This window comes from Phyllostomus discolor, chromosome 9 (assembly GCF_004126475.2).
Source record: "Phyllostomus discolor isolate MPI-MPIP mPhyDis1 chromosome 9, mPhyDis1.pri.v3, whole genome shotgun sequence".
NCBI classification, from domain to species: domain Eukaryota; kingdom Metazoa; phylum Chordata; class Mammalia; order Chiroptera; family Phyllostomidae; genus Phyllostomus; species Phyllostomus discolor.
This window is the reverse complement of record NC_040911.2, coordinates 104600502-104625800: the sequence shown is the minus strand read 5'-3', so window position 1 is coordinate 104625800 and position 25299 is coordinate 104600502. Positions and strand designations below refer to the sequence as shown.

Genomic DNA, 25299 nt, shown 5'->3' with positions numbered 1-25299 from the left:
ACCTCAGACTTAGAAAGAGGAGCGTCAGACAGCCTGGTCACAGGGCCACGGGGCGGGGTGGGGGACGGCCTTTCACCCCGAGGTGAGGACACCCCGAGACACCGGCTCCCGTGCAGCCGAAAAAGGGGCGGGGCCGCCGCATGGAGTCCCAGGCACAGAACCGGAGAGTTGTGAGATAAAAGACAAGACCTTTATTTATTAGCAAGTCGGGGGAGAGCCGCGGGGCCCCTGGGGGCGGGTGCGGCCCCCGCACGGCCGAGCTCCGCACCCCGGGAGAGCCGGCGGCACCTCAGTCCAAGCTCATGTCCTCCTCCTCATCCTTCTTGTCCTTCCCGTCGCCCTCCGGCTCCGGCCTGGCGCCGCTCTGCATCGCTCTGGCAAATGCCTCCACGTCTACAAGGTGCCGGAGACGTGAGGCTGCCGCCCGCCCGGCCCCGGCCCTGGCCTGCCGATGCTGACCGAGGCGTGGGGGCAGCCGGCCCGCGCCGCGCCCCCAGGGAGGCTCCCTTCCCCGACCGCAGAGGGGGGCTGGCACTTACCGCCCTTGTTGGCAGCCTCCACGGCCTCCGCGGGCAGACCGAACTGGCACATGAGGGGGCCCAGCTGCCCCGAGGCCAAGGCCGCGCTGAACATGCCCAGGGCCTGCAAGGGAGGGCCAGCACCTCTGAGCAAGCCTGGGGGCGGGGCACCCACCCGGGCGGGACCCGGACGCGCGCGGCAGGGACGCAGGCCGTCCGCGGACGGCACGGCGCAAGGCACCTGCTGGAACTGCGGGGAGGTCAGCGTGTTCTGGATCTCGTCCGCGGTCTGGGGCAGCGACTCCCCGGAGGGCAGGTAGGGCAGCAGGCGCTCCTGGACGTCCGCGTTGGCCAGGATGGGCGCCATGATCTCGGGCGTCAGGACGCTGGCCAGGTCCACTGGGGGCGAGCACACGGCCGTCAGGGGCCAGAGGCGGGCCTGGCGCCACCGGGAGGGTGGGACGTGCCCCACAGAGACCCCTGGGACGGCGCCCTGCAGGGGGCGGCCGGCCCCTTCGCCCTGGAGCTGAGGACCCCGCGTTACCTTGCTGGCCGCCGCCTGGCCCGGCCGGCACGTTCATCGTGGCGAGGATGCTCTGGAGGTCACTCAGCTGGATGGGCTGGGTCGGGCTGGCTGCCGTGCTGGCTCCGTTCCCTGAGCTGGGCGCGGGGCTCGGGCTGCTGGCCGAGGCGGCTGCTGGAGCAGAAGGGGCTGGGGTGGCGCGGGCGGAAGAGGTGGTGGAGGACGGGGTGACCGCTGCCGACTGGCTCCGGGAGCTGGGGAGAGCAGGGCAGCTGGAGCCGCCGGGCGCCCACATGTGCCCCGCAGCCACCGGCCCCGCCCCAAAGGCCGTCAAGGCGCAGGCGTCCGGGAAGCACCGGGACCGTGAAAGGACCCTCCCAGACACCTGCTTCGTCCCACGTCTCCCACTCCCAGTCTCCCTGAGGAGGGAGCTTCTGATGGCACCCGAGGGTGCAGTGGGGACAAGACGGGGGCTCACCTGGAGGAGGAGCTGCTGGCTGGAGGCCCTCCACTCCCCAGTAAGCTGGCCAGGCCCGGCCCCGTCAGGGCGCCCAGCCCACCTGCAGGGAGCAAGGACACAGGCTCAGCCATCACAGCCACCTGGGGCGCCCCCTCCCACCCCCCGCCAATGGCACAGAGGCGGGCCCAGAGGCCGAGAGGGACACGCGGGGAGGTGGTGACCACAGAGCCTGGGCAGCGGCTACGCGAACGGTTCTGGAAGCCCGTTCCATCCGGCTGGGTGGCCCCTGTTCCGCCCACCACGTTCGGGGTCAGCGTGACCACAGTGCAAATCCAGCACAAAGCAGCGAGTGCTGCCCAGCAGTTCCCGGACACGGCTGCCAAAACCCCCCAGGGGCAGCGGCCAGGACAGAGGGAGCCCGGGGCCCAAGGCACCCAGTGGGGCGCTCCTGTGGCACCTCGCCCGCCCTGCTGCCACTCACGGGCCCTCCCCCAGGGGGTAGCACCGCACGTGCACACACTCGGACACCCCTCAGGGCCAATCAGACGTGTGAAGGAAACCGGCGCCAGCACGCAAGCCGCCCAGCACCCCCGCCCCCAGCGGCGGGCGTACCCAGTCCTCCGAGGCCGGCGGGCCCGATGAGCTGCATGAGCTGGCTGTGGCTCATGTTCCCCAGCAGGCTCTGCAGGCCGCCCTCGCCGCCCAGCGCGGACAGCTCGTGGCCGCCGGCCCCGCCGGCCCCCAGCGCGCCGGGCATGGGCGGGTTGTTCAGGCACTCGTTCACCTTCCGGCAGTGCTCCTCGTCCTGGTCCGTCTTGGGCTCCTGCGGGGCGACAGGACACCGCCGCCGCTGAGCGGGCTGCCCCCAGCCACGCGGCAGCGGTCCCACGCGAGGGACGTGCGCTCTGCGGCCGCAAATAAAGGCCCCGCCCCCCGCCAGGGCGAGGCCCCGCCCCCCCCAGGGCCGGGGGTCCGCACGGCCACAGCGCCCCCTTCGGCGGGTGCCTGCAATGCAGTGACCCCGGCCCCGGCTCCGCCTGCCCACGGCCCCTGGGGTGAGCCGCGGGATGAAGAGCCCCTGGGTGCGCTGGGGCTCGTTGAGCAGGGTCGCCTGTCGGTGTCCAGGCCTCCTCCGTCCAGCAGCCCCTGAGCACGTGCTGGGGACATGGAGACAGGGCAGACGGGCAGTGGGAGGGACACCGTCCCAGGAGTGACACGGGGACGGTCAGCAAGGCCAGCGGGTGGAGAACATCTGGCAAGATTTCCCAGCGAAACTGGAGAGACAGGCTCTATCTACCCCAGCGGCTGCGAACCTCACACACCGAGTCTGCACAGTCTGACTGGACCACAGCTGCGCTCCCGCCGCCCTGGCACGAGCCAGGCCAGCAGAGGGGCCCCCGCCACGGAAACCTTTCCTCCCGGCCCCAGAAGGTGCTGGGGAGGGGCAGGCTTGGCCCTGGGTGGGGGGGGGATGCTGCGACTCCTGCCACGCCCACACACACGTGTGCCCACTGCACGCGCAAGCCGCTCCTGCACTCTGACCTGCAGACCAGGCTCATGCGCAGAGGCAGCCCTGGCACAAGGGTCTTCTCCGTGACACCCACCGCCTGTGACAGGGAGCACTGCAGCCGGCCGAGGACAAGGCAGCAGCGTGGCCAGACAGAAGGCGGCCTGCCGCCGTGGGTGCGGGACACCCCGGCACCGCCCTGGAAAGGACCCTGCGTCTCCGCCCGACACGCTGCGCAGACACCACACACCGTCACCCTGCTTCCGCCCCGGGGTCCTCGTGACCCTCGAGGGGGCCAGAGACCGGCAAGCCACAGCGGGCCCCGGCCCTCGAATCCGTGCCCGTCGTCCGGGGAACTCCACGCCCAGGGAGGCACTCAGGGCCCAGCGCAGGCAGCCGGCTGGGGAAGCGGCCCCCGCCCCCCACAGAGGGCCGCGCGGGGACTCCGCGGCGGCACGCGCGGCCAGCGCTTGGCCAGAGCCCGCCGGCCCGGCCGGGACAGCCGGCCCCGCCGCCCGCTGCGCAGGGCTGCGCTCACCGCGGCTGCCGACGGCGCGGAAGAAGGCCAACGCGGGTCCTACGCACCTGCATCCAGAAGAAGAGCCGTTTGGACCCCGCCTTGAACTTGAGCACATAGACCCGCCCGCTGGGGCACTGCGGGACGCGCTTGAACTCACAGTCGTCCGGGAAGATGATCAGATCCTGCGGCAGCCACAGGGGGCGTGTCAGTGTCTCCCTCACACGCCCTCCGGCCCCAGAGCCTCCCAGGGACACCCGCCGAGCCCTGTGTCTCCTCGGGGCGTGGTGCGGGGAGGGCACCGGACCCAGCTCCTCACCAGCAGGGTCCCCGCAGGGCAGACGAGCCGGGGTCCGAGGCCCCTGCAAAGGGAGAGGGGGCCCGGGGCAGGCCCAGCACCCGACAGGGAAAGGGAACTTTCAACTCTTTTTAAAAAATATTTTATATATTTACTTTTAGAGAAAGGAGGAAAGAAGGAGAAAGAGAAGGAGAGAAACATCCCTGTATGGGTGCCTCTCACGCCCCCTACTGGGGACCTGGCCTGCAGCCCAGGCGTGTGCCCTGCCTGGGAGTCGAACCCGCGGTCCCTAGGTTCACAGGCTGGTGCTCAACCCATGGAGCCACCCCGGCCAGGATGAGACTTTCCACTCTTGAAAGAGTGTGTAAATAGGGACATTCTGGGAACAACTTCCCAGGTGAGTCAGAAAGCCACCTCCGACCTGCTCTCGAACCTAACCTGGGGCACTGTGGCCTGGAGGGTGAAGGGCGCTGAGCCAGCCTCCTGGAGCAGGTCCCCAGGGCCGAAGCCCCTCACCCCCGGGGTCTGCGGCGCACACAGGCAGGGACGACCCAGGAGCAGCGCGGAGCAGCTCCTGAAGGCAGCAGTCCCCCACACACACGCCGAGGCCGCCGGAGCGGCGACCCTGCCGCTGACCCCATGCAGGGCGGGAGGGCAGCTCCCCGGGGGGCAGGCGCGGCCTCCGCAGGCGGGGCGGCGCCCACACTCACGTCCTCCACGTTCCCAGACGTCCTGTCCTTCCAGCAGAAGTGAATGAGGGAGTCGTCCGTCTGCTGGATGTACACGAGCCCTTTCCTTTTATCGGGGGTGACGGTCGTTCCTTTCAGCGACATTTTTCCTGCCCGGAACTCCACCAAATACTTGTTGGAGGACCCACGGGAGCCTGGCACCAGGCTGGGGAACAGAGCGCCCGAAGTCGTCATCCTGGAAAGGGGACCAGCGGGCAGACCCGGTCACACGTGGAAGGCCAGACCTGCCACTCGAGCGCTGCGTTGGCCCCGACCCGGGGCGGGGGGGCGCCCCTCGCAGAGCCTCCGCCGGGCACAAGGGAACACGGAGGGCTGCCCAACACCCGCTCAGAGCACCTGGCGGGGCGCGGGGGGGCAGCGCCGCCGGGCACCTGAGCCACGGAGCCACCCCGCAGCTTCTCACGTTTCTCAAAGGGCGGAATCAACTTCTGCATCTCCGCGGTCTCGCGGCCCGCGGCCGCGCTCACTCGGGAACTCGGTCCTCCGGCCGGGGCCCCAAGGATTTAAAAGCTCGGGCTGGGCGGAGACACCGCCAACACGTCGGGCGGGACACGAGACTTTGGCCCCACGCCCGTGGGGCTGCAGGGCGCTCCCTCCGAAAACAGCCAGCAGCCGGGGGGAGCCTGCCGCCAGGTGCACCGCCCGCCCCCCGCCCCGCACCCCCGACAGCCCGACGGCCTCGCCTCCGCGCTGCGCGGAGGGGCCCGGGCGGCCTGCAGCGGGGCGGGGGCCCGGGATGGCCCAAGAGCCGCCTCCCGGGTCCCCGGTCCCGAGAGTCCTCGCCTCGCGCAGGCCGCCCCCCCAAAGGCCTCCCAGCCTCCGAGCGCGCCGGCCCGCTCACGGACCCCGGCTCCCAGGCCCCCGAGCCCCTCCGCCCCGAACGCCCGGCCCCGCGGGCCTCCGCAGACCCGGCGCCCGGCTCGAGGGTCCCGACGGCGCGGGCGCCGCCCGCAGCGGCCCCGGTGCCCGGCCAGCCCACTCACCTGGCCCGCACAGAGACTCAGCCGAGAGCTACCGTCCGGGTTCGCTCTTCCTCCTCGGCGCCTGCCGGGCCCCGCCGGAAGCCCCCGCTCGCCCCGCCCCGCCCGCAGCTGTCGCTGCCGATTGGCCTCTGGCAGACGCTAGGGCTGGCATTGCCCCGCGAGCGATTGGCGAGGCCCGCCGTCCATCCGCCCGACCCGGCCCTTTCCGGCGGAGGCGTGGGCCAGCGAAGCGCGGGCCAGAGCGGCTCCTATTGTTGCTGTGTCATAGGGGCGCGGCGGCGGCCCCTGGCGGCAGCGCCTGGGGATGGCGGGTCGGGAAGGGGTCGCCCGGAGAGGCGGGGGCGCCTGCGGGGGCGAGGTGGCGCCTTCCAGGGTCACCGTCGGTGAAGGGCGGCAGGTCCCGAGATGTAGGGGGTATGGTCAGGGGGACAGGGGAGGGGTATCTTAGGACACGGGGGTCTGGCTTCGCGTCCTCCGGGAAATGACTGAACCGTGTCGTGGGAGCGCGCGGTCCCCACTGCGGTGCCTGCACACCCCCCGACGACAGCGCAGGGGGCCGTCTCCCCTCGGCCCCGTGGGCAGCTCGAGTCCCCAGCGGCCGGTGTGGGGTCGGAGCAGACTGGCGGCCGCTGTCCTCCCGGGAGGCCGACCGGACAGCCCAGGAGTGGGGGCGCGCCCTGCCGCCGCCCTCCGGGCCCCCAGGGGACGTCCGTCGGCGCCCCCCCCCCACCCCCGAGCAAGGGCCGGGCGGCCGCTGCGTGGGTACCTCGCGTGCGTTTTTACGACGAGCCGGGGAGCGAAAAGCGCTGCTACTCCCTGTTGCTCCCACCACGCCCACTCGACCTCCCGGCGCTGCCGCAGGGGTCTAGAGTCACAGCCCGTTCCGTGTCCCCCCAAATGGAGCTGCCTCTCGCAGGGAACGCCGTCCAAGGTCACGGGTGAACGGGCCCGCCCTTCCCGATCAGTGTGCTTGCGGTTCTTCATGTAAAGTTCTGACTGTCGGGTACCGCAGATGAAACCCACACAAGCAGGGGCACTGAGGGTGACGTCCTGGAGGTCGTGACCCGGGTCAGGGTCTCCCTCCTTCGTTTACGTTTTTGTTTTGTGATCCTCCCCCGAAGACGTATTTTTATCTCTTTTAGAGAGAGAGGGAGTGGGGGAGGGGGGAGAGAAGCATCAGAGGCCGGACAGAAGCCTGGACTGGTTTGCCACCCCCACCAGCCCAGGCGCCGGGACCGGGAATCGAACCCGCAGCCTTTGTGGCTGCGAGTCAACAGTCCGACCAATTAGGCCGCGGCGAGGGCGGGACTTCCTTCCCTTTTGGAGGCTGAGTGATTCGTTCTAAATGTAGAGGTGGTTTCTCTTTGTTTTTATTTCTCAACAGTGTATTGTGTTTCTTTTTCTGTTACCATTTATCCCCCTTGTACCCCCTTCCGCCTCCCACCACGCCCTCCCCGCAGTCCCCTCACTGTTGCGCTGTCCTTGAGCTCTGGGAGGGGGGCGTGGGGGGGGCCCGAGCACAAAGACAGAGGCTCTGCACTTCGGTGCTGGTCCCCGTTCCCCCCATCCGCAGCACTCTGGGGGCCCGCAGGTTGCAGTGGCTGTGCTCACGGGGTCGGGGTTCCTCTCGGGGACCCAGATCACAACCCTTTAGGGTGCGTATCTGGAAGCGGGGTCGCTGGGTCACCGGGCAGTTCCGTTGTTGATTTTTTGAGGACTCCAGACCTTCCCACAGCGGCTGCGCCGGTCTGCATCCCCAACAGTGCCCACGTGCTCCCGTCTCTCCACCTCCCCAGGGCTGGCTATTTCCTGGGGGGGTTGTTGTCGGGTTTTTTGTTATTTCCAGATAGAGAGGGGAAGGGAGGGAGAAAGGGAGACAAACATCAGTGTGTGTCTCCGTCTCACGGGCCCCCCTACTGGGGACCTGGCCCACAACCCAGGCATGTGCCCCGGACTGGGAATCGAACCCGTGACCCTTTGGTTCGCAGGCTGGCACTCAGTCCACTGAGCCACACCAGCCGGGGCTCATTTTTATTTTTCAGATAGCAGCTTTCCTAATGGGCGAGAGGTGGTTATCTCCTTGTAGGGTGTTTTTGGTGGTGGGTTTTTTCCAATTTCTTTTATTTGAGAGAGAGGGGGAGGGAGGGAGAAAGGCGGAGAGAAAATCAATATGTGGTTGCCTCTTGAGCGCCCCCTACTGGGGACCTGGTCTGCACCCCAGGCCTGCGCCCTGACCCGGAATAGAACCAACGACCTTCCGGTTTGCGGGACAACATCCAGCCCACGGGGCCGCGCGGGCCGGGGCTCGCTGCGGTTTCGATGTGCGTGTCCCCGGGGGTCAGCGAGGCTGAGCGTCTTTCCCCTGCCCCTCGGCCGCGCCTGTGCCCTCCTCAGTGAGAGGGGGTGTCTCTTCCAGCCCTTGGCCCGTTGCCGAATCAGGTTGTTTTTCTTGTAATCTTGTTTAAATTATAGTTTATTGATTGTGCCATGACACTTGTCCTGATGTTTCCCCCTTTCCCCCCCTCCACCCAGGCAATCCCCCCCCCGTTGCCCATGTCCGTGGGTCACGCGTGTAAGTCCTTTGGCGTCCCCACTTCCCACACTGTACCTGGCGTCCCCGTGGCTCCTGTGCAGCTGCCTGTTTGTACTCCTTAATCCCCTCCCCCTTCCCCACCCCCCCCCACACCCCCATCTGCCAACCATCAAAACGCTCTCCGTATCCATGATTCTGTCTCTGTTCTGCCTGTTCGCTTAGTTTTTTAGATTCAATTGTTGATAGATATGCATTTTTTGCCACTTTATTGTTCACAGTTTTGATCTTCTTTTTCTTACACAAGTCCCTTTAACATTTCATGTAGTAATGGTTTGGTGATGATGAACTCCTTTATTTTCTTGTCTGGGAAGCTCTTTATCCGCCCTTCCATTCTAAATGATAGCTTTGCTGGGTGGAGCCGTCTTGGGGGTAGGTCCCTGCTTTTCTTGACGTGACTTGGAATATTTCTTAACAGCCCCTTCTTGCCTGTAAGGTTTCTTTTTTCCAGCTGAGAAATCAGCTGAGAGTCTCATGGGAACTGCTTTGTAGGTGATTCTTTGCTTTTCTCTTGGTACTTTTAAGATTCTCTCTTTCTCTTTAACCCTTGGCATTTTAACCGCGATGTGTCCGGGAGTGGGCCTCTTTGGGTCCCGCTCGTCTGGGGCTCCCTGGGCCTCCTGGACTCGTGTGTCTATTTCCCCCACCAAAGTAGGGACGCTTTCTTTCCTCGCTTTTTCAGACAGGTTTTCGAACTCTTGTTTTCTCCTCTTCTGACACCCCTGTGAAGCAATGCTGGGACATTCACAGTTGTCCCAGAGGCCTTACACCATCCTCGTTTTGGTTTGTTTGTTTTGGATTCTTTTTTCTTCTTCTTCTGACTGGTTGTGTTTTGCTTCCTTATGTTCCACATCGTTGATTTGATTCCCGGCTTCATCCCCCCGCTACTGTTGTTCCCCTGAGAATCGTCCTTATTTCGGTTCCTGTGTCCCTCGCGTCTGCCTGGGCGTGTTCCGTGCTGCCGAGGGCCCCGCCGTGCTCTGCAGTGTCCTGATAACCCGTGTTTTGAACTCTGGATCTGATAGATTGTTTGCCCTCATTTCATTTAGCTCCTTTCCTGGAGTTTGATCTGCTACTTGGGCCATGATTCTTTGTCTCCTTGTTCTGGCAGCCTCCCTGTGTTTGCTTCTATGCATTAGGTAGAGCTGCTTTGACTCTGTGTTTTGGTAGCGTGACCTAGTATAGTAGGTGTCCTGTAGGGACCAGTGGCAGTGGCACAGCCTCCCCTGTCACCCAAACTGGGTAGTCAAGGTGCACCCTTCATGTGGGCTGAGTACACCCTCCTCCTGCAGTTGAGCCTTGGGTGCTGTTGGCAGGTCAATGGGAGGGATTTACCCAGGCTAGTCAGGGGCAAGGACTGGCTGTGACCACCGACCACCCACCTCCACCCTCCGTAGAGGATGAAATGTGTGGGGGCAGGGTGGTGGTGCTCCGACGTGGCCTGTAGCTGTCCACTGGGTGCCCTGGCCCTGGAGTTTCCTGGGTGGCGCAGGCCAAGGTCAGCCCCCACCTGTGTTGTACCCGGGGCCCCCTGCCTGAGCTGTAAAGAACCTGAGCTGCCTGCTGCTTGTGCTGGGTGCGGAGACTCCCAAGTGAAGCCGAGCTGGGAACCTGGGCTGCTGCTGTAGTGCCGGGCCGGGGCTCCCCGAGGCCGGCTGCTGCTTGTCCGAGAGGATTTAGGAAGCCGTGTGGCAGGAGCCAAGACCAGCCATTCGTATGGAAAAGTCTCTGTTAACAGCTCGGGTGGGCTCCTAAGTTGGGTGGGGCGGAGTCTCTGGGGGTCTCCAGGGCGGGTCAAACAGCGTCAGCCAGGTTGACGGAGTCTCAGATATGGCACCGGCTTGCCAGCTGTGTGGTGGGAGCAGGCTCAGAAAAGGGACAGTGGCCTCTGCTCGCCCCGGTGCCAGGCACCTCAGCCTCCCCCTGCACGCCCCTGGGGCCTTTCAAGCTGCCACCCGGTGCCGGTGCCGGAGCTTGGAGGAAGTGCGTCTGAGTAGCCTGTGTATGGGTTCTTTAAGAGGAACTGCTTGGGGCTCCAGAAGTTTCCTCCATGGACTCAGTCCCCACTGGTTCTCTCGGCCAGAGTGTGGGGACTTACCTTCCTGGCACTGGGACCCTGGGTGGGGCTGGGCCTCCTGGCTCCTGAGACATCCCTCCCCCAGTTTCATCCGCCGCCCGTGGGCGAGGAACCAGCCGTTCCCGTTCCGTCTGTGCCGCGCTGCCAGCCTGGGTGGGCGTGGCTCCCCACTTCCCTAGCTGTCAGCCGCCACTCGGCTCGGCATTTTGGCGTGGGCGTGCGAGGAGGCCGGCGTGTCTGCCCGTGTGTGTTTATGTTGTTGGGTTTTAGGAATTCTCGCTGCACCCCGGGCGCTGATCTGCTGCCGGATGTGGTTTTCAAGCCCCCCTCCCGCTGTGTGGGCTGCCGGCACTCTGCCGCGGCCGGCCAGGCCTTCGGTGAGGGACCCCAGCGGTCACCGCCAGCCCAGTGGTGCGGGGCTCAGGCCCTGCGTCTGCTTCGGGGCGTGGGGCAGCTCTAGGCCCCACGTTCGGGGCACGAGGCCTGTGGGGCTGCTGCCGTGCAGGGAGCGGGCTCCGCCTCTGGGCGGCCGGCTGCCCCCGCGCCAGCCGTCAGCCCGGGGGCAGTAGCAGAGCAGGGCGTGTTGTCTGGGGCACTCTCGCACGGTCTCACCGCGCGTGGCCCTCGGCCCCTTGCCGCCACCGTCGCCGCCACCAGGGCCCAGGGCTCCGCAGTCCCCGTGTGCACACCCAGCGACCCGCGGCGGCGGCCACACGGGGAGCCGAGCCCTCTGAGCGCGCTCACACCTGGGGGCGCTGCCTGTCTGTCCCTCCCCCCCACCCCCAGCTTCCCCGGCCGTTGGGAGGAGAGCCCCGCCCAGCTCACCTGCCCGGGAAGCTGGGCGGGGACCAGGACCTGCCTTTCTGTGACCTCTCTGTGCAGGTGGCACCCTGGCGGGAAGCCCGAGGGGCTGGGGACCCCGTACCTGGCCCGGCCCGACCCGACCTGGGGGCTGCAGCCCTCCAGGGCCGAGCCGCCCCCGACCCTGGGTGGGCTGCCCCCGACCCTGGGTGGGCCGTTCTGCAGTCGACACCCGCGGGTCCCAGGACGGGATGTCGTACAGAGAACACGCCAAGGCCCGGGGGCTGCCAGGAAAGCAGGCGGCGAGCCGGTGGCCGTGTGGCTGCGTGCAGGGCTCTGTCGCGGCACGGGGGCCGACGGGGGCCGGGTGACACAGTGACGCCGTCAGAGCGAGTCTTCGCTGCCAATCGTGTTTTAATTACAGATGTGATTCCAACCGGACGCCGCGGCAACACCCTCCCCGGGAGCCCGCCACTCTCACCAGTGTGTGTGGGGACAGGTGTGCGCACACGCACACGGCTCGTGTGTGTGCGCCGTGTGCTCACGCGTGCATGGGGCGCCGTGCGTGTGTGCACGGGTGTGTGCGTGCGTGTGCTGCGTGCGCCTGTGTGCTCGTGTGTGTGTGTGTGCCTGTGTGCCACACCCAGCGGGCAGTCTCCCGTTGGATTGGGGGGCCGTGACCGGGGCTGAGCTCGCTCAGTAGACAGTGGCCACCGGGCCGGACGGGCGCCGCCCGGGGCCCCCCCCCAACCTGGACGGAGCCTCTGCCCTGACCCCCAGTGCCCGCGTGTCAGACACACCGGCGGGAAAACCAGGACACGGCACCGTGGGCCCACAGCACGGGTGCTCTGGAATGGCTCCCGCTCGGAGACTCGGGCGAGGCCTGCAGGACGAGGGGCCCGGGGGGTGGGAGCGGGGGCCGAGGCCCGGAGCCGTGCGTCCAGGACTCGTTGGAGGCCAGCAGTGCCGCCCCGGGGGGCCGTGGCCGCGGGGGGCCGTGGAGACACCTCCTTGTGGACGTACACAGTTGGCGATAATGCGTGTCTTGTCTTCAGCAGATCCTAGTCGAGTACTTTTAAGAATTTTAAAGGTCGTCTTTACATCATTGAAGACTGGCGAAAAATACGGATTCTGACAGCTACTCACTCCCCCGCTCTGACGCCCCACAGCCTCGCCCCGGCCCGGAGGGGCTCCCCGCGGGGCCGAGTCCAGCTCTCGGGGCCCCGGACACGGGGACACCGCCTCTCGGAGGCACCGGCCCCTTCCTTCCTGCTCCTTCCTCTAGAGACAGGCCCGCCAGGGGCGCTGCCGGCCACCGCGCCCCACGGACGCCGTCCCCGCGGGGCGTGCAAGGACCTTCCTTCTCAGACCTCGATGGGAGCACGGCCGCCCCACGGGAAGCTTTATGAAGGGGCCGCGCCAGCGCGACGGGGTGGCAGTCAGAGGTGACCGGGGTGGGGCGCCGGCCAGGGCCGCCCCTCTCCCCGAACGCGGTCCTGAGGAAGGCCGGCTCTGCGGGCCGGAGCGCGGGGGAGCCCCGGGTGGAGCGCGGCCCAGCGGGCGCCCGGGCCCCGGGCAGCCCTGGCCCTCAGTAGATGTCCGGGCAGCCGGAGAAGTCCCGCTCGAAGTAGCCGCCCGCGTACAGCCAGTCGGGGGCGCCCGTGTGCGGGTTCCTGCCCCGGCGGAACCACCTGCAACACAGGGCGGGGGGCGGGGTCAGGAGTGGCGGGGCCTGGGGGCGGGGTCAGGGGCGGAGCCCGCGCAGCGAGGACGCTGCCAGGGGCCCGCCCAGCAGCCTGCGTCTCCAGGGGCAGCCCCCGCTCACGCCGTAAACCCCGGACTGAAACCTCACGGGCCTCGCAGCCAACCGGCAGGCTGGCCCGCCACCAGAGAGGGGCCTGAGCCCCGAGCCGCCGCAGGTGAGGGTGGCCACAGGCTGTGGCCCGGGGAGGGGCGGGGCCAGGGCACAGGGAGAGCCGGCGCGGTCACTGTCCTCAGTCCCCGGCCCGATAGCCACCTGCCCCCTCCCCTCTCTGCTCACGATGTGGGAACAGCTAAGGACACCCGCAGGGTCCTGGGGGGCAGGGGTGGGGACCCACAAAGTGGGGGTGATTGTCTTCTTGGGACAAACGTCAGTGTTTGCACGGTATTTTCTTAAATTGGCTGCTTAAAAAGCAGTGCAGGGGTATTCGCTGGGTTCAGTTGCCAGGGGCATCATTCACTGCCCCTTGCTGGGCCAGGGCACACTCCACATGTCAGGCTGCCGAGAGTAACATACCGAAGGAAACTGGACGCCCGGCTGCGGAAAGCTGGCTTCGAACACGACACCCACGTGACACCCATGTGACAGCCACGAGGGGGCCACCCCGGGCCCTGGACACGGCTGCGAGCCGCTGGTGCCCTGAGACCTCCGAGACCCCGATCCCGGCTCGTGGCTGGACCCTGAGCTCACGCTGCGGCCTGGCAGCCCCTGGGGGGCCAGCCCCGGATGCGGGCTGCGGCCCGGGGGTGGCCGTTAGTTACGGAGCAGTGACAGCTGCAGAGACAGCCCTCCCCGCAGCCTGTCATCCCTGGGGGCGATCCCCCCTCCGTCACCAGCCCGTCCCGGCCACCTTGTCTTTGTAAATTTGCCACATTCGGGCCAAGTACACAGGGCCGGGGGGGATGGAGGGGACCTGGGCTCGCTCCGGGCCGCGGCCCGCCGGCCTGGTGGGCACAGCGCTGGGCTCGGGGCTGCCGCCACCATCGCAACAGGGGCAGGGACGGCTCGTGCGCGGGCCCAGGTGTGGGGGGCCCCCCTCCCTGCTCCCACGCCCCACGGCTCGGCGGGGCCTCACCTCGTCTGCCACTCGGTGTCCCCCTTGTCGCGCTCCCGCCGGGCCTCCCTCTGCTTCTCCTCCAGCCGCTCCTTCTCCTGGCTCGCCAGGTCTGGGGCAAGCACACGGCCAGGTGAGGCGCCGCCCTCGCCGGGGACCGGAGGACAGCACGCTGCCACCAGGGAACCCTGCCCAGGTGGGCCCCCCCCCCGAGCCCCGCTCCGGCACGCACCCATGTCGCCGTTCTCCATGCTCCGGATGTCAGGGCGCAGGCGGCAGTCGGTGGGCGCCAGCGTCCTCTCCATGCCCGGCTGCAGCTCGTTGAGGGTCACGGTGAAGCTGGTGAAGTTGTACATCTGGGGGCAGAGGGGCCGTCATGCGGGCGCCCCTGGGGCACGGCCTCCCGCACCTGGAGACGCCCCCGCAGCTCACGCCGGGCAGGGCCCCTCCCGGGCCGGGGACGCACCGGCCTCAGTCCCCTCGGCCCCCTCTCAGCGCAGACCCCAGCTTGCACGTGTGTCCCCTGCGTCTCCGGGGCGAGAGGCTTTTTACTCTACACGTGCCCTGCGCTGTAGGAGGGTGTGACGATGCCACGAAAAGTTACATGTTGCGTGTGTTCTGTGTGTAAACACGTACAATTTAAAACATGAAAAAGTACGATTTGTCACATTATCCTTATTATAGAACTATTAACATGTCATTGTGTGTGACACAGATTGCAAGTTTTCCAAAAACGCCGAAATGCATCTGGAGCGACGGGTCAGACGCAGTGTCCCCGCGAACCACCCCGCAGGGCGCTGGGTGGACGCCTTCCGGGCCTCTGCCCGTGCACTGGGGCAGCGACACCCGTGTGCCGACGTGCGGGTCGGCTGCGTCCACGCGTCCAGGGGACCCATGTGGACGGGGCGCTGCCTGTGCGGCTCTGGGGGCCGGGCCGGGAGGCTCCCGGGGGCGGGGCCGGCGGAAGGCAGGGCTTGCGGAGGGCGGTGTCGGGGAGGGGCGCACAGACCTGCGCAGAGTTGGGGGGCCGGCTGTTGACCCTCCAGAGCAGCTTGCTGCCGGGAATGACCTGCACCGTTTCCGGAGCCTCAGGCACGGCGTCCCCGGCGTCCCCGGCGTCCCCGTCAGCGCGCTCCGCGCGGCTGTCCTGGAACACGGAGCGCAGGGCTGAGCCGGGGAGGGGCAGCGGCCCGGGGAGCGCCTCTCCGACGCGATACTGAGCCCCGAGCGGGGCAGAGCGAGATGCCCTCCGGGGAGGGGCACGCCGCTGCCCGTCTGGACTTGGCTGCCGCGGTCTAGGGGCTCCTGCCTCTGTGTGCTGGCCCCCTGGCGGGCTCCCGTGCTGGGGCCCCCGCGGACAGGGCGCGGAGGCGGCGGTGGGCCCGGCTCTCCTCTTGGGAGTGCGGCCCCGGGAAAGGACGCGCTTCCGCGTCTGACCGCCACTGGCCGCCAGCTGGCGGAGCGGTCTGGAAGCGCGCTCTGTCCAAGCCGCGGGGGACCCCCTCCCCGCTCCCCCAGCCCAGAGGTGGTTTGGGCTGGGGGGGCCGGGGACGCACCTGCAGGCCACGCCCACCGGAGACCACACCTCCCCCTGAGAGGCGCTGCGCCTGCAGCCGCCTCTCAGAAGCAAGGGGCCGGGGGATGGCGCTCATTTGTGCAGCCGCCCAGGTCAGCGCGGCAGACGCAGCTGCGGGCTGCCGCCTGCCTGCAGGTCACGCGGTGGGTCCCGGAGCTGAACCGGGACGAGGCTCCGTCACCTCCAGGGGGCCCAGCAACACGGACGCTCAGCACAAACGTGGCAGCGAGCCCGGGGGGGGGGGGGGGGGGGGGTCCGACGTGCCAGCCCGTGTGTCCTCACAGACGCCCGGCTGGTTGCTAGTGCGGGAGCCTCATTGCACAAGAGGCCTGACCGCACCAGGAAGCGCCCGGGGCGGAAACACAGGAAGCACGAGCTTCCCGTCTGCAGGTCGCTGGGCCCAGCTACCAGCCCACACCGCACACGGAGGTCCGGTGCGTCACCCGGGAAACAGGGCCCTGCGGGTCGGCGTGCCCAGGGCCCCCCGGGAGCCGCTGCCTGTCCCTCAGCGCGACCCCGGGAATGGCTCTGGACTGGGCCTGAGCCGCCGAGGGGCTGCGAGACGGGGGTCAGCCCCCAGGTGGGCACAGCAAGGTGTTTCCAGGGGGGACGGAGGGGCCGACACACAGACCCCCAACCGACCAGAGAGCCCATGCGTCCTCTCCCCCGGGACCCCCACCCAGCAGGGCAGCGCCTTACCGGCTGAGCGGCTCCGGGGGGCTCGCCCCGCCGCCCCTGCCTCCTGAAGGACTCGTAGGCCTCGGGCTCCACGCCCCACAGACACTCGGTCCACTTGCCGTAGATGACGAACAGCTTCTTCTTGCTGGAACGGAGGGGTTGGAACTGCGTCAGGCGCGGCGAGACGCCGGCCGTCCCGCCGCGCGGCCCACAGCCTCGCCCACAGAGCACGGGCGGTTTGGCTGTCTCGCCCACGCGGGGCTCTCTGCGCATAAACGCAAAGGAGGGAGCGTGCGTTTTAGGGCCTCTGCTCCTGCCGCTTCGGGGACACCACACGCCCTGAGAGGCCAGGGCAGGCGGGACGGGGCGGGACGAGGCGGCTGGCCAGAGACGGGGCAGAGAGGCACGCATGCACGCACATCGCACTCCGAGACTCGCTGGCTCCCGGGGCTGCGTGCACCCGGCCCTCTCTCCCTCTCTCCCACGCCCCGGGGGCAGGCCCCGCACAGGGAGTGGGCTGTACCGCTGTCGCCACACGAGGCCCCTCGCTGCCCGCCTGCCCCCTCCGGCAGCGGCACGCCTCCGCGGACCTTCCCAGTCAGTCCCTGCGGCTCCAGAAGGAGCGAGGCCCCCTTCCTGGGGGTGGGGGCATGGGAGCCCCACACCCTGGGAATCCTCCGCTCTGCCAGTGCGGGGCGTCAGGCGCACCCAGGCCTCAGTGGCTCAGCCTGGAGGACCCTCCCGGGGGGACTCCACCAGGCACAGGCTGTGACGGGGCAGGTCCTGCTGCCTCGGCACAGAGCCCTGACTTATCTCAGGGGGCCGGTGGGCAGGGCAGCAGCGCGAGGCGCTCTCCGGGCTGCCCGGTGGGCCCCTCTGGCCCGGCAGAGCAGACCGAGCAGCCCGGCTGCGTCACCACGGAGCGGCCTGTGTCTCACCAGACACACGGGCAGAGTGTAGGGGCTGGACGGAGCCTCGTGACCTGAGTCACTTGGGAGAAAGTGGAGACCCAAACATACGGAAATAACCCAGAGGGAAGAAAACATGCAGAAAACGTGTTAAGACGCTATTGACCTTTTCTCTGCTCACAAAACCTTTAAAACTCCCCGATCCACGGACTGGAGATAACCGTGCTGAGGACACGGACACGGACACGCAGCGGGCAGTGGGGCAGCGGGCGGGGGTGGGGCAAGAGGAGGAGGCCCCGTCCGGTTCCGGGGTCTCCGTTTCAGGTGAGGCCGAGGCCCGGCTCCGTGGCGACGCCCCGCTGTGTCTCTCACCCTCGAGACAGGGCGACACGCAGATGCGCCACCGGAAACCCGTCTTTTGCCCCTGCTACGCCCAATCATGAAACGATCTGTCTGACCGGAAAGGGGCACAAGGGGGCCCCGAGAGTGTCTGCTGGGAGCACCACCCCCGGCCCACGGAAGGGCCCGCCGCCCGCAGACCTACTTCTTGTCCTGGATGTAGCCTTCCACTCTGTGCAGCTCCTTCCCGAACAGCCCGCACGGCTTGAAGTGGAGCACGCACCTGTCCCCGGTCCTGCGGGCAGAGCAGACACGGGCCTCCGCTGCGGGGCGGGCGGGGGCGGGCGGACAGGCTGCCCCGGCGGGGGGTGGGGGGAAGGGGGAGTGCAGCCAAGGGTGTGCGGCCTCCCAGGGGTGCAAAGGCTCCGGGCCCCCCGTGGGGCAGCTGCACGGTCTGGCCCACGGACTACAGGTCCCTTAAGCGTCCAACCCTAAACAGCGGACTTTCTGAGGAGCCAGTGACGCCTCGGCAGAGCTGCAGCAGGGCGGGCCGGACAGTGGTGGGGTCCAGGAGGAGGGGACAGCAGGCACGGAGGGGCCGGGATGGTGGGGGGGGGGCCACTGGACAGTGGCCTGGGCCCCGCACCGCTGTCCAGTGTGGTTGAGCGTTTCAGAAGGAGCCAGCTCGTGAGCAGAGAGAAAGCGCCGTCCACACAGAGCGTGCGCGGCAGGGCCCGCCCCACCCCCATGGACTCAGGCTCCCTGTCCCGCCGTCGGCGCAGCAGCGGGGCTCCAAGAAAACGGCCCAGGGCAGCAGCCCGCGCGCTTGCACACCGGCCGGCCAGCCCACCCTGGGTGCCCTGGGTGCCCCGGGCGGGGGGCTACCTGTGGTTGAGGATCTCCACCGTCCCATACTGCTCTATCCACAGCTTCCCGATGATGATGTTGTGCACGCAGCAGGTGGGGTTGGTCCAGGTGTAGGCCTCCTCCTGCCTGCCAGGGGGGCCGGGCGCGTCAGGGGCGGGCTCAGCCCAGCCAGCCCGCGGAGTGAAACCCCAGACAGAGTGGTGTCGCCACCTCAAAGCCTGCCGCGGCCAGCCGTGGCTTTGAACTGCCGCTGAATCACTCAGCCTCCGTTTGAAACCGAGCCCCCCTCCTCTGTGGCGACAACAGAGTGTCCACCTGAATGCCAATGAGGCCGGACGGAGGGGGCTCTTGGCCCACAGCCCACACCGTTCAGGCAGGCAGGGCGGGGGCTCCCAGAGGCGCCGGGGGCTGCCCTGCCGACCGCACGGCCCTCACCGTCCCCCTGGCTCGCCCTCCCCAGCGGCCTGACCCCCAGAGAAAAGCCCCCACGGATGTGAGGTGGGCCCGTCCCCAGACCCAGGTCCCCAGGGACGCCACATCGAAGAGCCACGTTTAAGGGCCAAGACAGCCCGGCGTGACGTGGTCCACGGCAATTATCTGCAATTCCTCGAGTCTCCCAGGTGGAACCCAAACGTCTCCCAGAAGGGGCCGCCCTCCCTGGGCCTGGTGACCTCGCCGCCCCCCGCCCTGGGGCCTCGGGGGCCTCTCGCAGCCAGCCAGCCAGGCCCACGGGGGACAGACTCCATCGGTAGTCTGGTCGGTCACAGCCTCGCCTCAGCCTGCGGCTGCTCCCCAGCCTGGGCCGCGGCTGCAATGGTTCCGCCACAGCCAGGTTGTTCTGAGCAGGTGTCTGTGACCCACACCGGACGGAGGAGCGCTCAGGGTTAGAAGGGACAGGGTGGGGCGGCCTCACGGGCGGCCTCTCGGGTGCCTCTGCTGCTGGAACTCACCCCCCCCCACACTCAGCCAGGGCCGGCCGCAGCTCCGGCTCCGGCTGGACTGGGGACAGGTCCGCTGCCGGAGGGCTACCCGCCCCGCCCCCAGAGCGGCCCCTGGGGAGGGGTGCCCCCACCGCCGGTGCCCACCTGAGCAGCTCCAGCGTGATGGTGCCCCGCGGCTCCGCCTCCACGCTCTTGCCCCAGAACTTGAGCTTCGGGTAGATGGAGCCGTGGAACCGGAAGTCCTGGCGCAGGCCCTCGGCATGGAAGGCGCTGACCGGCGGGTGGTGGCTCACCTGCTCCGATATGAAGCGGAACCCCAGGTCCTCCCTGGGCGGGCGGTGGGGGAGGGGGGGCCGTGAGCGACGGCGGGCCCCCAGCACGGCCAGCTCCGTGTCCCCCAGGCCCCGCAGCCCCGGGGCCATGGGGTGGGGTGGGGTTGCTGGGGGACGGGACCGCTCCACGCGGCCGCTCGTGTGGGAGAAATGTGTGACCTGCACCGTGACGTCCCCCTCGCCCTGCGCTGACGGCACGCGCGCCTGTGCACACTCACGCGCGCCTGTGCACACTCACGCGGACACGTACGTGCGAGCTGGGCTCCCGGGGCCGCCCCGAGCACACGCGGGTCTGCCAGGGCCCGTCGGGACGAGGCCCGGGAGCAGACCGCCGTCGGGGTCTTGGGGGGCGCCCACTGCCCGCCCGGGGCCAGGGCTGCCCGCCTCCCCGAGGGCCCCCCAGCTCCTCCGAGGCCCCGGGCAGTTTTCCTTTGGGGTGTCCTAGGCCCTAGGATATTTCTGTCCAGGAAATGGGAGTTTTCCCGCACTCTCCTGTTCAATAAAAATGTCATTTTTAAACTGTTCCGGAACTATGAACCCACCTACACCTGCAGTCATTAAAGATGACAAAAGCTAAACCACATAATTACTGACTTCGCTGGGTTCTGAGTTTCCCACCAGCGCCGAGGAAGGAAAGTCGAAAAATTAGGCTTCCAAGGTGGCTGCCCGCCCGGGCACAGAGCTTGTCACAGGAGTACTCGACTGAGAGGAGCAGTGGCATCTGCCGCTTCGGGACCGGCCAGGGTGGACTCGGCCGGTTCCCGCCCGCACCGGGCGGCTGCCCAGCCCTGGCTGCAGGACGAGCTGCAGACATGGCCCCCGGGCGCGGGAACCGAGGGGGGTGAGCTCCGGGCCTGCGGAGGCCCCTGGGCAGGGGAGGATCAGGCGCAGCCCGGCCCTCGGCGTCTGGGCGCCACGGCCCCTCGGTCCCCAGGGCGTGTTTCCCGCCACTACCCCTCCCGTCGCACTGTGGCCCCCCGTCTCCTTCTTGGTTCCCGTGAGATGAACGGAGGGGCTGACCCCGTCCCAACCCCACACACCCACGCACCCACACACCCACGCGGCGGCAGGTGCCTGCTCGGCCGGCCCCTCGGGGCACAGCACTGCTGAGTCCGACACCACGCCCCCTTTGGCAGCGCCTCTGGCCTCAGTCTCCCCGTCTGTACATGGGAGGCGCAGGGCCTCTCCTGGGCCCACCGCGGCCCACAGTCACTTGCTGCTCTTGCCCTTCGTCACCTCTGCCGGCTCTGAGCTGCCGACCCAAGGCCCCCCCAGAGGCCGGGGGACGCCCCCGCACGACCCTCGGGACGGCCGGGCCCAGGTCAGGCCCTAGGACATGAGTGCCTGCGTGGCCACCCCTCATGGAAGCGGCGTGCCTGCAGACGTGGGCCCCCGGGGGGCAACCCCGCCCCTGGGGCCTGAGACCAGAGTGGGCCCACACCTGACACCCACACCTGACACCCAGCCTGCCCCTGGGCCCCTCCCGGAGCCCTGGCCTCACCTGATCAGCTCATAGGTCTCTCCCAGGAGCGGGTTGAAGGGCTTGCCGGTCCGCTCCCACTGGGAGGCCACCGCCGACACCGCGAAGGCGGCCACGCACTGCGGGCGACACCGGCTGTGAGCGGCCCCCCGGGGAGGAGCCCCCGGGCGGCAGGGCGGGCAGGCCCCCCGCTCGCCCTCGTCGGGACTCCCCCTCTGGTGCCGGCTCAGCCTGCCCCTGGGGCCGTGTGCACGGCACGGCGTCCGGGGAAGCCCCTCCCGTCGCCACCACCTGTGCCTCCGCACACAGCAGGGCCCGGCCCTCCCGCCCCGGCCCGTGCTTCCCAGCAGGCCCTGCGGCGAGGGCGGCGTGTCTGTCCCCCCTCACTCACACACACACGCGTGTGCACACGAACTCAGGGGCACACGTTACACGTATACACACACACAGGCCCCGTGCGCCCCTGTGGGGCCTGGCACCGGTGTCTCAGCCGCCGGGCAGGACAGCCCAGGGCGAGGCTGGTGGGGGGGGTGCCGGGCCCCTGCCGTGATGAGGTCGGCCACAGGGGGTCACGCCCACCAACGCCGAGGCCCGCCCTCCAGCCCCCGCCACCCCCCTCTCCCCCACCCCAGACCCCGCAGCGCGGCCCGGCCCACCTGCATGCGCTCCAGGGCCCGGGGCTGGCGGGCGGCCCGGCGCACCAGGGCCGTGTGCTCCATGTACTCGGTCAGCCGCTGCAGGAAGCTCAGGGGCTCGTTGAAGGCCACGGGCATCGTGATCTTGGACAGCTCCTGGGGGCCGGCAGGGGCGTCAGGGGCAGCCCTCCCTGAGAGCTCTGCCCACAACGCCCCACCCCCACCCCTCCAACCCTCTAACTTCTCGGAGCCAGGCCCAGGACTGCAGGGACTTGTCCTCACCCTGCCCTGCCCGCGGGCCCCGCTGCCTCCCACAGGATGGCTCCGACTGGCGCTCCGCCTCGCCCTGCCCCCCACCCCCATTTCAGACCACTGGCACAGCCAGGCGGCAGGAGCGGCCACCACGCCCTCCTCCACCATGCCTCCGGCACCCCCAGTGGCCCGCCCCCCACTGCAGTGTATCCCCAATGCCACTTCCGGATCTGTGGCCCCAAAACATCATCCAAGAGTCGTCAGCCCCCCTCACCCCCAGGTGTCGGGGGACGGGAGACACACACGAGCTGGAGGGGTCCTGTCGCCCTGGGGTGAAGCACCGTGGACACAAGTCACAACACAGTCGCTGCCGTCCCACCTGGCAGCCTCCCAGGGGCCCCGGGGCCTGTGTTCCTCCTGCTCCCCAGACCAGGGCCTGCCTGCGGATCCCAGACGGCACACAGCAGCTTTCAGCCGGAAAGCCAGGCCGAACCACCGCCCCGGATGGCCCCCCACAGAACAGAGTCACGAAGCCCAAAGGGTCAGGGCCCCAGACTCGCTTCTCTCAGGCCAGAGCGGTCCAGCCCCGGGCGGGGGGCCGCTGTCGCGGAGAGGAGAGATCCTGAACGTGCAGGGGGAAGGGCAGCGGACCAAGGGGACGGCCACCCCCACGCCGGGTCTCGGCGTGGAAACTCCGGCCTGCAGTGAGGGACCTGGGTGGACCGTTCGGGCCACAGCAGTGTCACCGAGGGTCCCTCTGCTGGGTCACCGCACCTCTGTCACCCCACGGAGGAGCGCGGCCTCGCCCCTGTCTGTGGGTCCATGCTTTCTCTAAAATGCGCCACTGGGAGACACCATGAAGGCCCCTCTGGGGCAAGGACGGAGCTGGACCGGGGCCGCAGGCGGGCAGCGTTAGGAGGACGGGGCGGGCACCTGAGGGGCAGCCCTTCCGTGCAGACCTGGAGCGGGGCCAGGTCCCGGGTGCAGCCGAGCGTGGGCCCACCCGCCGCCGGGGAGCGCCCGGGAGCACAGCGAGGACCCTGGTGGTCGGTGGAGGGAGGACAGGGACGGACCCATGGCCTCTGCACCCTGGGGACCCCTCTTCCCGGTGACAGATTCTGAGCACCGGGCTCTGCCTGCAGCCCTGCGTGGGCGGGCTGCCGGGGTGCGCCCTCTGTGGACCCCACAGACACACCCACTCACGCCCATCGCTGAAGGCGGCCGACCAGGGGCCACGCCGCCACACGGACATGCAGGGCGACCTCCTGGGTCTAGTGCCCCCCCCCCCGGCCCGCCCCCCCCCCCGCCCCGCCACGGAGCCCCTGGCACGCGCACACTCACCAGGCCGACGCACTTCTTCAGGATCCCCCACAGGCTGAAGTCGCTCCTGGTGAAGGTCGGGGCCGGCAGCCGCGTCCTGAAAGGCAGCGGCCCAGTGGCCGCGTCACCGTCCGGCTGGTGCCGGCTCGCTCGCAACCTGGGTTCCGCGCAAGGAGCCCTTCCTCCCGCGTCCGACCGACCGGGGCGCCTGGGGCACGCCCCGAGGCCCTGCAAGGCGCCGCCGCGGGTCTCCAGGCCCACACACAGCGGCGTGGCGTCGGGGAATCCTGGGCCGCACCCGCGCGGGGTGCCGCCCGGAGCCGGCCCACATGGCACTCAGGACGCAGCGCGCTGGGGCCACCACAGACACGCTGGAAGGTTCCAGAACACGGACGCGGGACGACATACCTGTGCTTTTGAACCCCATTCTCCTGAGGGGGCCTCTCCTCGGCTTGGCCAACGCCGTTACTCTTGCCGGCGTCCGCGTCAGCCGGGCCAGGGGCCCTCGGGCCGGCCTCTGAGGGCTCCCCAGAGGAGCTGTCAGAGTCGAAGCCTGCGCGGGACAGGCGGGCAGTCAGGTCACCCTGCGGCCCAGGAGGTGGAGGCCGGCCCGCCCGCAGAGCCCTGGCGGGCAGCACGCCGCAGCCCCGCAGGGGACACGCGTGTGCCAGCTGGCGGGGGGGGGGGGGGGGCTGGGGCGCTTGGCTGGACCCGGAGCGCGTGGCCCCGGCCCTGACCGTGAAAGAGGACGTCGTGCCCAGCAGCCCCTCCTGGGGGTCCGACCGGGGTCGGTCGGAAACCTGGGCTGCCGGTCCGTGCCCGGCCCCCCCTGTGCCTCTTCCTACGGGGCAGGTGCAGGCCGGGTCTCCCGGAGCCCCCGCCATCGCTGGCACTCTCCACCAAGGACGACCCGGGGCCGGAGTCCCTGAGGGTGGTGGGCAGAGAGCCAGGGCCGTCCTGACCTTCCGGTTCCGGGCCCCACGTGGCTCACCCCAGCCGCGCCGTCCCTGCTCTGGCACGCTGGTGGGCAGCTTCCCAGCGCCGGGCGGCACCGCTCCTCACCACGGCCGTGGCGAGGGGGTGGGGGGGTCGGGTCGAGCACCAGCTGGCCCTCGACCACTGGCGCCACGGGGCCAGACTCCTGAAGACTAGACCTCGGCTGCCCTGTCTTGTGACCCCGGGGGTGCCGGGCCGCACTCCTCCCCCAGCCTGGTGGCCGGCCCCGCCCCCCCCCCCACCCCGAGGGCTGGTCTGGGCCAGGCCGGCCGCGTGCCCACCTGTGACGGCGTCGAAGAACTCCTCGTCCCCGTCCATCCTCGGCTGCGGCCCGCCTGCCCGAGGTCCCTACTGCGTCATCGCCCCGGTCTCCATCGGCGGTGGGCGGGCGCCGTGCAGGGGCGCGTGGGGGGGTCCGATGGCGGGGGAGGCCTGTGGGGAGAAACGTGTCCGCACACTTAGCTTCCAGAGGTCCCACGGTTGGAGGCGTTCCTCAGACACCCCTCGTGCTCCCTTTCTCAGTCGGCCTCAGTCACGTCTGAGCAAAGGGACGAGGGGAGCGGTCTCGCAGCAGACAGCAGGCGTGCGGTTTCCGAAAACACGCGAGGGGACAGGGCGCCGGGACCCCAAGGGACAGACACCCCCCTGGGGCGTCACCAGCGACTGACGAGGAGCCTGACGAGGAGCCGTGCTCACTGGGGAGCCCCCCCTGCAGTCGCACACACAGACGTGAGGCAGTGGTGCTCGCGGGACGGTCCCACGGCCAGGCCCAGGCGAGTCTCGGCCGGCCGCGGGGCGGGAAGCCCGCAGGGGCTGTGCTGACGGTCCCCTGGGGCCTGGCAGAAGCAGGCGGGTGTTGGGGGGGAGGTCACGGTAAGACGTGTGTTTCCCATCAGCCCGAAGCCGTCCCCGTTCTGGAGGAGCTGCCAGCGCAAGCTGACACCCACTTCAGTTTCCACCGAGGCGCCCCGCCCCCCCATGCACGTCCGTGCGGCCCATCGGGAGGGGCGGCACTCTGCAGGCGGTGGGACACTGAAGCCACGGGCGGGCCTCGTCCCCACGGGCCGGCTCTGAGCGTGGGAGCGGCGGCAGGGGCCCCCGGTTCTCCCCAGGGCCCTGCCCCCCACCCCACCCCA

The 25299-nt window shown here is 69.2% G+C and overlaps 2 protein-coding genes across 2 annotated transcripts; both read right to left on the bottom strand.

The window, feature by feature from the left end:
* Positions 1-174: 174 nt before the first annotated feature.
* On the bottom strand, positions 175-5659 carry ADRM1 (adhesion regulating molecule 1). The gene is made up of 9 exons (XM_028524033.2): positions 5556-5659; positions 4534-4747; positions 3594-3710; positions 2114-2324; positions 1520-1601; positions 1063-1295; positions 760-917; positions 540-642; positions 175-393 (listed from the first exon to the last, which is right to left on the bottom strand). The coding sequence occupies exons 2-9, from the start codon at positions 4744-4746 to the stop codon at positions 290-292; spliced, it is 1221 nt and encodes a 406-aa protein (XP_028379834.1). The 5' UTR covers position 4747; positions 5556-5659; the 3' UTR covers positions 175-289.
* A 6417-nt stretch (positions 5660-12076) lies between these two features.
* Positions 12077-24595, bottom strand: OSBPL2 (oxysterol binding protein like 2). Its single transcript, XM_028524325.2, has 13 exons — positions 24445-24595; positions 23576-23720; positions 23189-23264; positions 21617-21751; positions 20982-21079; positions 19293-19475; positions 18226-18333; positions 17546-17635; positions 16115-16238; positions 14849-14986; positions 14072-14195; positions 13861-13951; positions 12077-12714 (listed from the first exon to the last, which is right to left on the bottom strand). Exons 1-13 carry the CDS (start codon positions 24479-24481, stop codon positions 12612-12614), a joined length of 1452 nt encoding a protein of 483 aa, XP_028380126.1. The 5' UTR covers positions 24482-24595; the 3' UTR covers positions 12077-12611.
* Between the last annotated feature and the right edge of the window lie 704 nt (positions 24596-25299).